This window comes from Lampetra fluviatilis, chromosome 8 (assembly GCF_964198595.1).
Source record: "Lampetra fluviatilis chromosome 8, kcLamFluv1.1, whole genome shotgun sequence".
Classification (NCBI taxonomy): Eukaryota; Metazoa; Chordata; class Hyperoartia; order Petromyzontiformes; family Petromyzontidae; genus Lampetra; species Lampetra fluviatilis.
The window spans coordinates 12,219,776-12,234,059 of NC_136282.1; the positions used below are offsets into that span (position 1 = coordinate 12,219,776).

General features: G+C 55.2%; 2 protein-coding genes across 2 annotated transcripts in view; one reads left to right on the top strand and one right to left on the bottom strand.

Moving 5' to 3' along the window:
• Nucleotides 1-14,284, top strand: part of BET1L (Bet1 golgi vesicular membrane trafficking protein like) — a 355,770-nt gene that overhangs the window by 118,264 nt on the left and 223,222 nt on the right. The gene's annotated exons all lie outside the window — the stretch shown is intronic.
• LOC144933891 (myosin-binding protein C, cardiac-type-like) overlaps nucleotides 1-14,284 on the bottom strand; it is a 91,651-nt gene that overhangs the window by 53,223 nt on the left and 24,144 nt on the right. The window contains exons 11-14 of the mRNA XM_078859175.1: nucleotides 12,246-12,297; nucleotides 9,642-9,698; nucleotides 2,964-3,133; nucleotides 1,445-1,577 (exon numbers count right to left, since the gene is read on the bottom strand). Of these exons, the coding sequence (XP_078715301.1) occupies nucleotides 1,445-1,577; nucleotides 2,964-3,133; nucleotides 9,642-9,698; nucleotides 12,246-12,297 (412 nt within the window). The remainder of the gene's footprint in view (nucleotides 1-1,444; nucleotides 1,578-2,963; nucleotides 3,134-9,641; nucleotides 9,699-12,245; nucleotides 12,298-14,284) is intronic.

Consider the following 14,284-nt stretch of genomic DNA (forward strand, 5'->3'; position numbering starts at 1 on the left):
AGGCAATTGCAGCCCTGCACCTTTGCATTCTCAATAGCGCTACACGGTTATTCTCGTCCCTTTAACGTGCATCGTACACTACCGAAACAACGTTATTCTATTGCGTCTGAGGCTCCCCTTGATCCAGCAGTAAATTGGAAAAGTAACTATTATAAATCCTTATGCCTACTCAATATTGCATCATCATTATTATTATTGTTTTTGCGTTTATATCGCAGCAAACAAAATGGTCCTTTGTTCGCAGAAGCCAACGACGGACACCTCGCTCATCGGCGGGCACGCGTCCATTGAGCTCTCGTGCCGAGAGAGCCGGAGAGCGGGGGAGACGGGGGCAAAATTGAATGCCGCCGTGCGTTCGACAAACTGCTGAGCGGCACGCAGATCGCGAGTTTGGGAGATCAAATGTTGGTTTGAAGGTGTGGGGGAGGGGGGGTTGAGGTTTACTCAGCCCATCATATCTCCGGGGTCGATACAACTTTGTAGGGAAGTCAACAGCGATTGTCCTGTGGTTAGGCTCGCGCCCTGCCATAGGAACGAGGAATTTTCCACCGCTGGCTCAAGGCCGTTAATGGGAGATTAGCACCAATGCCTCAATGTTCATTCGAGAAAGATGAATCGCGTTGACAGATTTTTTTGTAGCGCAACGCGAGCGAGCAAGCGGTGGCGCAGTGGTTAGCGCAATGCGGTATGAACCCAGCGAAGCTTTGTTCGATTCCCGGCTAACTGTAGCGAGCACGTTGGTATCATCCCCTCGTATGTCAGAGTCTGTGGATATGGGGATCTAGCCTTGGGTTGGCACCTCTTAGTTATAAAAAACACAACGGGACATGTGGGAAAGAGGAATATCTTACAGGACCAGAATGCAGTGCGAGTCTTAAGTGCTGTATCATTCACCATTGGAACCTCATTTGCCAGTAAAAATATGATAATTGTTTTTTACCCATGTTGGACCAGATGACGCCAAAAGGCGCACGTGCGCCTTTTGGCGTCATCTGGTCCAACACCATGTGAGACTAGGCTCTAAGGAAAGCTGTCTCGGGTGTGGACCAATCAACTTCAAGGACAGTGCATACATTATCAGAGTTATGTTTTTTGTTTGCATTACGACCGCAGGTATTGTGGTCTATGCAAACATGACTCCTCGTAAAAAGGTGTCAGTTTTGTTGCCAGATAAAAGGGTAAAAAACAATTATCATGCTGTATCATTATCTTGATTATTTTTACACAGCTGACAAACATTCACTTTGAATGCCCCCGAGAAGACCGGCAGATTTCCCAGGACAAGCAGCTACCGCAAAGAGAGGCGATCCTGAACGAACAAAAACAGGCCAGGTGGCAACCTCGTCTGGGGGGAGGTGGCGGGAGTTCAGGGGTCTGATAAAGGGGGCTCCCATCGTCGGAGACATCGGAAGGGGGAATAGATAGGGGGGGGGGGGTGACCCACTTTCCACTCTGCCGAATCTCCTGGCCATTCTTGAGCCACTTGACCTCAGCGTTGGGGTCATTCATCTCCACCACGAAGCGCGCCTTGGAGCTCTTGTCCACCTGGTATGCCGGGTCGAGCTTCTTGAGGAAGGCTGTGTCCGTTGGTCAGTTGATTTAGTCGGCCGGTCAGTCGGCCGGTCGGTCGGTCAGTCGGTCGTGTCATTGATGATTGAGTTGCACGGGGCGAATGGAAGAGACAAACGGAGACGTTTCTATGATCAGCTTCAGAGAATGAGACAAAGATCCCCCGTATAGCCTCTAACAGTCTGTTGGGGCAAGTGGCTGTTAGCGAGCCGCAATTATGAAGGCCGGCACGGCAAGGGCGTGGGTGGCCAGCACCACCCCCGACGCTGATGTTCACACATCGCACCAGGAACTCGTTTAAGGCCGAGTCGACTTAGGGGAGGCCCGGGACCGTTCCATATAACGGTCACTGATGTTGACCGTGAGCGGAAATCGAACTCGGATCGCCGGGGTTCGTAGCGCAGTGCGTTAACCGCTGCGCCACCGCTCCCCACACACACACCCTCACACACGCGCACACATCCCCTCACAAGACAAAGATCCCCCGTATAGCCTTGACAGACTGTAGGGGCAAGTGCTGTTAGCGAGCACAAATCGCACACACATACACCCCTCTCGCACACACACATATACACCCACGCACACACACACCCCTCGCACACACACATATACACCCACGTACACACGCACAGACCCGCTCGCACACACACACACACCCCACACACACACACCACTCGCACACACACACATACACCCACGCACACACGCACATACACCCACGCACACACGCACATACACCTACGCACATACACCCACGCACACACACCCACACGCACATACCCCAACGCACACACGCACATACACCCACGCACACACGCACATACACCCACATACACCCACATACACCCACATACACCCACCCACATACACCCACATACACCCACGCACATACACCCACGCACACACACACACACACACCCTCACACACACACACACACACCCACGCACACACGCACATACCCCAACGCACACACGCACATACACCCACGCACACACGCACATACACCCACGCACACACACACACATACACCCACGCACACACACACATACACCCACGCACACACACACACCCTCGCACACACACACACCCTCGCACACACACACCCTCACACACACACATACACCCACGCACACACACACATACCCCAACGCACACACGCACATACACCCACGCACACACACACATACACCCACGCACACACACACACCCTCGCACACACACACCCTCACACACACACATACACCCACCGCACACACGCACATACACCCACCCTCACACACGCACATACACCCACGCACACACACACACACCCCTCGCACATACACACACACACGCACACACACACATCCTCACACACACACCCTCACACATTAACCCTCACACATACACACACCTGCGCTCTTGGTCTTCTCGGCCTTCATGCGCCGCAGCCTCTTGAGCATGCCGCGCAGGTCGGTGATGCCGTGCTGGAAGGCGATCTTCTCGTAGTCGTGGGGGTTGGCGCTCTTGAGCAGGTTGAAGACGTCCTCGTCGGGACCCGTCTCCTGCACCTCCTTCAGCTCTCTGCAGGGGAGCAGCAGCCGGAGGAGCAGAAGAAGATTTAGGAGGATGGAGCGGAGAGGAACGAGGAGGAGGATGGAGCGAGGAGGAGGAGAGGAGGAGGAGGAGATTTAGGAGGATGGAGCGAGGAGGAGGAGAGGAGGAGGAGGAGGAGATTTAGGAGGATGTAGCGAGGAGGAGGAGGAGGAGGATGGAGTGAGGAGGAGAGGAGGAGATTTAGGAGGATGGAGCGAGGAGGAGAGGAGGAGGAGGAGATTTAGGAGGATGGAGCGAGGAGGAGAGGAGGAGGAGGAGGAGATTTAGGAGGATGGAGCGAGGAGGAGGATGGAGCGAGGAGGAGGAGAGGAGGAGATTTAGGAGGATGGAGCGAGGAGGAGGAGGAGGATGGAGTGAGGAGGAGAGGAGGAGATTTAGGAGGATGGAGCGAGGAGGAGAGGAGGAGGAGGAGGAGATTTAGGAGGATGGAGCGAGGAGGAGGATGGAGTGAGGAGGAGAGGAGGAGATTTAGGAGGATGGAGCGAGGAGGAGGAGGAGGATGGAGTGAGGAGGAGAGGAGGAGATTTAGGAGGATGGAGCGAGGAGGAGAAGAGGAGATTTAGGAGGATGGAGCGGAGAGGAACGAGGAGGAGGATGAGATTTAGGAGGATGGAGTGAGGAGGATGGAGCGAGGAGGAGAGGAGGAGATTTAGGAGGATGGAGCGGAGAGGAGGAGGAGGCGGCGGTGTAGAAGAGAATGAGGCGAAGGGATCGAGTAGGGCACGGATCGAAAACCAAAAGAGCAAGACGAGAGCCATCTTTTTTCGAATTCGGTGGGGAAAAAAAAAACTTTTTTTCGAGAGCCGCAATGCAACGTGAACACGAGACGGCGGCCCTCAACAAATAATGTCAACGAAGGAAGTCCTTAAAGAGCCGCATGCGGCTGCTGAGTCGCAGTTTGCCGACCCCCGAGGTCGGGGGACGGGGGAGGGAGTCGAGGTTTGTTCACGTGACGAGGTTAAAGGGTGCACGGGGCTCATTACAATCGAGCACTCGTCATGGAGCCATGAGCGGCGGCGGCGTCGCGTCATGCTCTGCGCCACCAACTCGGCAGCCGAGTTAGATTCCCGTCCACAGCGAACCCCGGCAGCGAGTACCTCCTTCACCGAACCCACACCGACCAGCGTGGTGAAGTACGGTCAAACAAAGCAGCGCAACTATCGGCGCAAATCACCAGTAACATCCAGCACAACCACCATCCCCGTTACCACTACCACCACCACCACTACAGCCAGAACCGGCCCTAGACCTTTGGGGGCCCTAAGCAAAATTTGGTTGGAGGCCCCTTTGATGTATGATTTTTTTCACCCACTCACTAGCAGTGACTCTAGGGGGCCCTCTGCTGGCCACGGGGCCCTTTGCAATTGCAAGGGTCGCTTAGTGGCTGGGCCGGCTCTGACTACAGCAACCACCCGGATTAGTGACTGGTGGAAACTTGTCAAGGTGGAGGCGGTGGGTGGGGACGAAGTTCCGAATGTTAAGATTCTTGAATAGAACCCTGACAGCGGGGAATCACCCCCGCCCCCACCCCCCCACTTCACGCCCCCCCCCGCCCCCCCGCCCCCACGACCCCTCTCACCCTCCTCTGCGTCGTGAGTCGGAGCGGTGCCACCGAGAGGAGGCGGCCACGGCAGCGGCGTGGAGCGCGAAGCGGAAGCAGAAGAAGCGCAGGGGAGCGGAAGCATGAGGAGCAAGGGGAGGCAGAGCAGGCGCACACACGCACGCAGCCACACGCACGGGCACACGCACGGGCACACGCACACACACGCACGCGCACGCGCACACACACACGCAGCCACACGCACACACACGCAGCCACACGCACACACACACAGCCACACGCACACACACACAGCCACACGCACGGGCACACACACACACAGCCACACGCACACACACGCACGCGCACACGCGCACACACACACAGCCACACGCACACACACACACAGCCACACGCACACACACACGCAGCCACACGCACACACACACACAGCCACACGCACACACGCAGCCACACGGGCACACGCACACACACACGCAGCCACACGCACGGGCATACGCACACACACACACAGCCACACACACACAGCCACACGCACACACACACACAGCCACACGCACACACACACGCAGCCACACGCACACACACACGCAGCCATACGCACGGGCACATGCACACACAACAACAACAACAACCGCCATTCGCCACTAAGTGGCGGTGACGTCACCACGACGCTTGTGCCAGGCCATGTGCACCTTGAGGCCACGTGAAGTGTCGAACGCCCGCTGGCAGGAGGTCACGGGGCAGACCCAGGTGCCACGGGTCGACTGACCGAGATGACCGAGATGACTGGCTGATGCACCACCTGTGCCCCCTACTGTGCCAACTTGCTGTGCTTTAGCCACCCGGCGCTCCGCTCGTTGTTGTGAGCGTCGCTCCTCCGCCCTCCGTTGTTGTTGGAGGGCGACTGCCTCCAACTGCCCAGTAGCGTCCTTCACGAGCCTCCTCCACTGAGGCCGATCTTGACACCGCTGGTACCAGTCATCGGCAAGTCCACTCAGCTCCACGTCCTCCTGTACCACATCACTCCATCTCTTCTCTAGCCCGTGCCGCGCCCGTTTAGCCCCCTCGATCCGGCCGAACAAAAGCTGTTTAGGCATGCGGTGGCTGGGCATGCGGGCTACATGACCCAGCCAACGCAGCCTTGCCTGCCGGAGGAGCTCACTGATGGGACTTTGCCCAGATCTTTCAAGGACTTGTGAGCTCCTCACACAATCCAGCCTGGTCAAACCCAGGATGGATCGTAGGCAGGCCAGCCTAAATGTTTCCAACCGGCGAAGATGCTCCACTAGGGGGGTCCACGTTTCGCAAGCGTAGAGAAGGGAGGGAATGACCGTGGCCGAGAAGACCTGAAGCTTCGTGCGGAGCGACAGACCAGGTAGCTTCCACACAGCGTTACGCAACCGATGAAAAGATATTGCCGCTCGACTGATTCGGAGTGAGACCTCTGCTGATAAACTGGAGCTGGTCATGAGCACACTGCCCAGGTATGGGAAACTCTCTACTCTCTCCACAACTGCCCCATCACCGATTGGGAGTTGTGGGGGCGGAGTGCCCGATGGTACAAAATACCCAGGCAGGTGCTTAGTTTTGGTGGGGCTGATGGTAAGGCCCCACCTCTTAGTGGCACACTCCAGCCTCAGCAGCAGCGTCTCCAACTCCTCTTCTGAATGAGCAGCTATTACCAAATCATCGGCATACATAACGTGGTTGACCAATAGGGAGCCATCCCTTGATCGCACCCGGGCGTCGATCAGCCTCCCATTATATCTGTACCAAATGGTAATTCCCCCGGTACAGCTATTGAAGGCTTCACGAACTACGCAGTCGAAATAGATGTTAAATAATGTGGGAGCCAGAGGACATCCCTGTCGCACCCCAAGGTGTACAGGGAAAGGCTCCGACTCCCGGCCACGTAGTTTTACCCGGGCCCGCTCACCATCATGAAGGTCCTTAATGATCGTGAGCAGAGGGTCAGGGACTCCGAAAGCACGAAGAACAACCCAGAGCCCAGTCCTACTGATGGTATCATAGGCCTTGACCAGGTCAATAAAGCAGAGATGTAGGTCTTTTTGGAATTCCCTACACCTCTGCTGTAGCAGACGGACAGAAAATATGGCATCTGTGCAGGACCGCCCTTTCCTGAAACCACATTGGGGCTCCGCAAGCCTCTCCTCAGCATGCCTAGCAAGGCGATGTTGAATAATCCTTGCCAGGACCTTACCCGGCACACTGAGGAGTGAGATGCCCCTGTAGTTGTTACAGTCTGTGCGGTCCCCCTTCTTAAAGAGGGGGACCACCAGGGCATCCTTCCAGTCCTGCGGAACCCGTCCAGTGGTCCAGACTGTTGTTATGATGTCATATAGGGCAGTCTGTGCACAAACGCCACCCTCCCTCAGCATTTCGCCTGGGAGATCATCTCTGCCCGGTGCCTTCCCTGGTCTCAGACTCCGGATCGCCCTCAGTACTTCCTCAACAGCCGGTACCTCAGCCAGCCACTCACAGGGGGTGACCTCTTCCAATATTTGAGGCACCGCAGCCTCAGCAGGGTTATCCCCACTTTGTGCCATGATGTTTTCCTGGCTGAGAGATTTTCCCTCCCCCAGGACCTCACAGAAATGCTCAGCAAATCTGCAAACCTGTTCCTGGGGGTCGGAGATTGGATCACCGTTTTTTCCTCTAATGATGGTAATAGGTGTGGCGCTGCAGGTTACTTTTTTGATGGAGTTAAATAGTGATTTGTGATCGCGGGCCACTGAGGCAGACTCCATCTCCTCAGCAACCCGCGACCACCACCCATCCTTACAGCGCCTTACGGCTCTCCGAACCTCCGAGCGAAGGCTGCGGTAAACCTCCTCATTCTCTGACGTGGGATGCTGTAGGCGATGAGAGTGGGCCTGTCGCTTTTTCTCAATTAACCTGAACACCTCCTCCGTCAGCCAGGGTTCCCGGGGAGGTCTGGACCGCGTACCCAAAGCAGCCATTGCAGCTGCATGAGTCACAGTCTTAAACCTCGCCCATTTACCCTCGACATCAGGTGGAGTGGGGGACGATGCCAACCCCAGCTGCAAGCGATGATGAAATTCTCGCTTGCAACTTTCATCAGCTAACTTAGACCAGGCCACTTTTGGTTGGAATGGGATCCTGGGTGTACACCCACCACCGGAGTGGAAGAATGGCAGGCGCATCTTACAGATGACTAGTCGATGGTCAGAGGGCAGATCAGCTCCACGGTAGGTCCTGGTGTCAAGGACATGGGCTCGCATCCGCTGGTCCGTCACTACGTAGTCCAGCAGATGTTCTTGCTTGGACCCGGCATGCATCCATGATGTTGTGTGGATGCGCCGATGCCGGAAGAGCGTGTTGGTAATTACAAGCCCATGGGCTGCACAGAAATCTAGCAGCCTCCTACCGTTGTTATTGAGCTGATCTGGCCCATGCCTTCCAATCACTCCAGACCAGGTGCCAGCATCATGACCAACTCGGGCATTGAAGTCACCCAACAAGATGACTCTGTCCCGAGTGGCCACTTTAGCCAGCACCTGTGACAGTAGGTCATAGAAAGCGTCTGACTCATCGGCTTTGCCTGCATCCCTCCACGGATGTTCGTCTTCGGTGGGGGCGTAAGTAACCACGACCACCACTCCTCGCCTCTGGTTGATGGGAAGGCGAGCCCAAAGTATCCTGGGGCTTACAGCTTCCCACACCTCACCGCCACGCTCCCACGCCCCCTTCATTCTTTTGTTCAGAAGAAGAGCCACACCCTGTTGTTTGGCAGTCTCCTGCCCCGAGTAGAGGACTGTCCACCCCTCATGGTGGCAGGAGCCAGAACCGGTCCACCGGACCTCCTGAATGCCACAGAGATCCAGGCGGTACCGGTCCAGCTCCCGACAGAGGAGTGGCAGCCTCTCCTCCGCAGTGAGCGTTCGAACATTCCACGTGGCCATCCGCAATGGTTTTTCGTTGTTACTGGAGGAGCCCCGAGGGTTAAAATTCAATCTCCTGGCTCCGCCAAATGGGGTTTGGCCAGGAGACGTCATAAAAGCCTGACCCCCCGGGGCCTCCGGCACAAGCTTATTAATTACAGGTTTATGTTTAAATCGTAGTTTAGTGGTGGTTAATTGAAGGTGGAGGGGTTACCAGCCCCTCGCACCCGTCCAGAGCCCCCGTTTAGCCACTGTGGTGGTCACAGACGCCATGAGGGGAGAGGCCAATGGGCATTGGCCCTCCCCCCACAGCACTGCCCACGACAGTGTTGCCCGTCCGGCACCGCGAGGAGGTAGGAGGTTGTTTTGCACACACACACACAGCCACACACACACAGCCACACACACACAGGCAGCCACACGCACGGGCATACGCACACACACACACAGCCACACGCACGGGCATACGCCCACACACGTACACATACAGCCACACGCACACACACACGCAGCCACACGCACGGACACACGCGCACACACGTACACATACAGCCACACGCACACACACACGCAGCCACACGCACGGGCACACGCGCACACACACGTACACATACAGCCACACGTACGTACAGCCACACGCGCACACACGTACATGTACAGCCACACGTACGTACACGCACACACGCGCGCACACACACGCAGGCGCGGCACACGGACAGAGCACGCTCCGTTAGTCCAGCGAGGCCCCCAGAGCACAGAATGAATGCGATGCGCGAGCTGACGAGGGCGCGAATGAAGCTGCGTTCGCCATGAGCGCCCGAGGACGTCGCCTCTAATGGAGCCACGTGGCTCTAGACGGAGCCACGTGGCTCTAGACGGAGCCACGTGGCTCTAGACGGAGCCACGGGGTGCGAACGCGGGGTCCTTAAGATCCCCGATGTGCGAGACGACCCAGCGAGGCGGCGAGTCTTGGAGGCGACGCGCGTACCTCTTTTTGAGGAGGGCGCTGAAGTCCAACTCTCCTGCGTCATCTCCCATGACGCTCCTGCCATCACAGACACACGCACGGACAACACAACCACAACAACAACAATAATAATGATGCAAGTTTCCCCCGCGCTCCGTGCGGGTTCGTTCTTTCGCGCGATTCCTCGTCGCAACCGCGGCGAACCTATTCCCACCCAAAGTTCGCTTCGTGCGGTTTGAATTCTCTCGGACGGGGTGGGATGCGGGACAACACCGCCGTGTGTGGACACAGCGCGCTGGGTGCGAATAGAGCGGGAGGGGGTGGCCGGGGGGTGTCAACCCCTGAAGTGAACCTTCAGAATGGAAATAATAATAAAAATAATAAAATAATTCTCACGACGTTTCGGCCACAACGCAAGCAGCCGTCATCAGGTGGAGAGCAGGTCTGTCGAGTAGACTCTGACTGTCTACTCGACAGACCTGCTCTCCACCTGAGGACGGCTGCTTGCGTTGTGGCCGAAACGTCGTGAGAATTATTTTATTATTTTTATTATTATTTTATTATTTCCACTCTATGTGACTTTACCGAAAGAACCAAGAAGATGAATTCCCTGTAGTCACGAAAGCTTTAAATCGAAATTGAACCTTCAGAGTTTGCGAGCGTAGTGGTTTGCTATGGTGCGGTGGAGGACACCTACCACAACAATGGGGGAGGAGGGGGGGTTAGATCGCATAAATATATACATGTGTCTTCTTGGTTTTTTCGGTAAAGTCACGTAGAAGGGAAGTAATAAAATAATAAAAATAAAACATAATAAAATGAAACAATTCTCACGACGTTTCGGCCACAACGCAAGCAGCCGTCCTCAGGTGAGGAATGAGACAATCCAAGCTAGGAGCTTACATATAAGCTGGGTTGGGGGTGGGAGAAGAGCGCCTTAACAAAAAGAATGTGCATATCAAGAGGAATTTAGCATATACATGGGAAATGCGCAGGGGGCGGGGGGGCTTCAAAGTCATACCATGCATTCTTTTTGTTAAGGCGCTCTTCTCCCACCCCCAACCCAGCTTATATGTAAGCTCCTAGCTTGGATTGTCTCATTCTTCACCTGAGGACGGCTGCTTGCGTTGTGGCCGAAACGTCGTGAGAATTGTTTCATTTTATTATGTTTTATTTTTATTATTTTATTACTTCCCTTCTACGTGACTTTACCGAAAAAACCAAGAAGATGAATCCCTGCAGTCACGAAAGCTTTAAATCGAAAAATATACATGTGTCGTTAAAACCCACCACCACCCGACACAGCCAACGAGTAAGGGTTGTCACGTAAACAGAACGTGGCCAATTCATCACGAGTACTAGCTGGCTGTGTCGGGTGGTGGCGAGTATTAATGACACATTTATACATTTACGCGATCTAACCCGAAAAACTCCCCCTCTATTAAATTTCGATTTAAAGCTTTCGTGACTGCAGGGATTCTGAAAACTTCAGACGCTGTCGCCTCGACAGACATGGTTTTCACCTGAGGACGGCTGCTTGCGTTGTGGCTGAAACGTCGTGAGAATTATTTTATTATGTTTTATTTTTATTATTTTATTACTTCCCTTCTACGTGACTTTACCGAAAGAACCAAGAAGATGTCCCCCTCTATTGTGGATGATATTGGTGGCGGAAGCCTGCTCCGTGTCAAACACAACAATGGGATTCACGATCCCACTCGCCCGGCCTCGCGTGCGCATTCTACACAACAACAATAAAACAATCTCTAACGCCATCCAACAACCCTCGCCTCGAAAGAGCGCTCGCATCGCAGGCGTGTGACACGGAGCTGAGCTGCCGTGCGGCGGCGGTGTGGGACTTACGCCGCTGGTCTCGGGGTGGAGAAGGGAGGGGATGGGGATGATCGCCGTTCAAAAGCCCAGCTTGGGCAGAGGGACGCTGCCATTGCGGGTGTCTACAACGAAGCGATTCACGTCGGAGCTGTGACGCAGTGGCCTGGGGTCGATTACGACCAAAGCTGAACCGGTGTGGGGTCACCCCCCACCCCTCACCGCCCCCCCCCCATCGGCCCCCCGCGCCCCCACATTTGAACCAACCCGCACTGACCAGCATGGTGAAGTATGGTCAAACAACCTCCATGACCGACACGCTATGGGGAGGCCTTCATCCAGCCATTGATTGAGGTGTGCTCAAATAGATACAAATGTTAACTATCATTCGTTATTATATGATATCATCGTATCGGCCGTTTTACAAAATAGCATTCAATTAAAAGCAATATCGTATCGTCAAAATGATATCGTATTGGGTTATATCGTATCGTATCGTGAAACGTGATATCGTATCGTACTGCGGAGTGTGATATCGTATCGTATCGTGAAACGTGATGTCGTATCGTACTGCGGAGCGTGATATCGTATCGTGAAACGTGATGTCGTATCGTACTGCGGAGTGTGATATCGTATCGTATCGTGAAACGTGATGTCGTATCGTACTGCGGAGTGTGATATCGTATCGTATCGTGAAACGTGATGTCGTATCGTACTGCGGAGTGTGATATCGTATCGTATCGTGAAACGTGATGTCGTATCGCGACCGCCCGAGTCGGTGGGGACGGGACTCACGATCGGCGGAACGCCTGGCGGATGTCGAGCACCTGTGCGCTGTCCCGCGCTTCTGTAGACGCAGCGACACGCAGACACACGCAGCGACACGCAGACACACGCAGCGACACGCAGACACACGCAGCGACACGCAGACACACGCAGCGACACGCAGACACACGCAGCGACACGCAGACACACGCAGCGACACGCAGACACACGCATTGACACACAGACACACGCATCGACACGCAGACACACGCATCGACACACAGACACACGCATCGACACACAGACACACGCAGCGACACACAGACACACGCAGCGACACACAGACACACGCAGCGACACACAGACACACGCAGCGACACACAGACACACGCAGCAACACACAGACACACGCATCGACACACGCAGCGACACACAGACACACGCATCGACACACAGACACACAGACACAGCGACACACAGACACACGCAGCGACACGCAGACACACGCAGCGACACACAGACACACGCATCGACACACGCAGCGACACACAGACACACGCAGCGACACACAGACACACAGACACAGCGACACACAGACACACGCAGCGACACGCAGACACACGCAGCGACACACAGACACACGCAGCGACACACAGACACACAGACACAGCGACACACAGACACACGCAGCGACACGCAGACACACGCAGCGACACACAGACACGCAGACACAGCGACACACAGACACACGCAGCGACACGCAGACACACGCAGCGACACACAGACACACGCAGCGACACACAGACACACGCCGCGACACACAGACACACGCAGCGACACACAGACACACGCAGCGACACACAGACACACGCAGCGACACACAGACACACGCAGCGACACACAGACACACGCAGCGACACACAGACACACGCAGCGACACACAGACACACGCAGCGACACACAGACACACGCAGCGACACACAGACACACGCAGCGACACACAGACACACGCAGCGACACACAGACACACGCAGCGACACACAGACACACGCAGCGACACACAGACACACGCAGCGACACGCAGACACACGCAGCGACACGCAGACACACGCAGCGACACACAGACACACGCAGCGACACACAGACACACAGACACAGCGACACACAGACACACGCAGCGACACACAGACACACGCAGCGACACACAGACACACAGACACAGCGACACACAGACACACGCAGCGACACGCAGACACACGCAGCGACACACAGACACACAGACACAGCGACACACAGACACACGCAGCGACACGCAGACACACGCAGCGACACACAGACACACGCAGCGACACACAGACACACGCAGCGACACACAGACACACGCAGCGACACACAGACACACGCAGCGACACACAGACACACGCAGCGACACACAGACACACGCAGCGACACACAGACACACGCAGCGACACAGACACACGCAGCGACACACAGACACACAGACACGGACGCACGGATGGACACACGGACGCACAGAGAGGTCGTCACTTCAGACGCCCGAAGTTCGGGACTACATCGTCAGGTTACAGATTCATCTGAGATTACATCTCGTTCCGTGCGTTACGCGCACTCACGCACGGAGTGTCACCTTATTCACTCCGTGTCTGGATATGTGTAGCCAAGAGGCTCGCTTTGTTGGTTATTGATTCAACAAAGTCACATAACGTGAGCATAATCAGCCTCGCATGAAACACGTGGACGAAAAAGACGGGGCAGCTGTGATCTTGGAGCCACACACCGAAAGGGGGGCCACGTGTTCCGGGCTGTCCCATATATGCTTCAAATTATACAACTAAACACAACTTTCTAGAGTTGCTGCCCAGGTGAAGCGGTCATGAAATAACTTCCTTCCCACTGCCCATACAAACGCACACACGGCTGTACGCGCAGTCCCACCTCCGCGTTCTAAATCAATTAATTACTTACTTTTCAGTTAGTCTGTTTGTTAAAATGGCGAGCGTAAATATTTACCCTGGCTTTTTTTTTGGAGCGAGGATGCGTATTTTCTA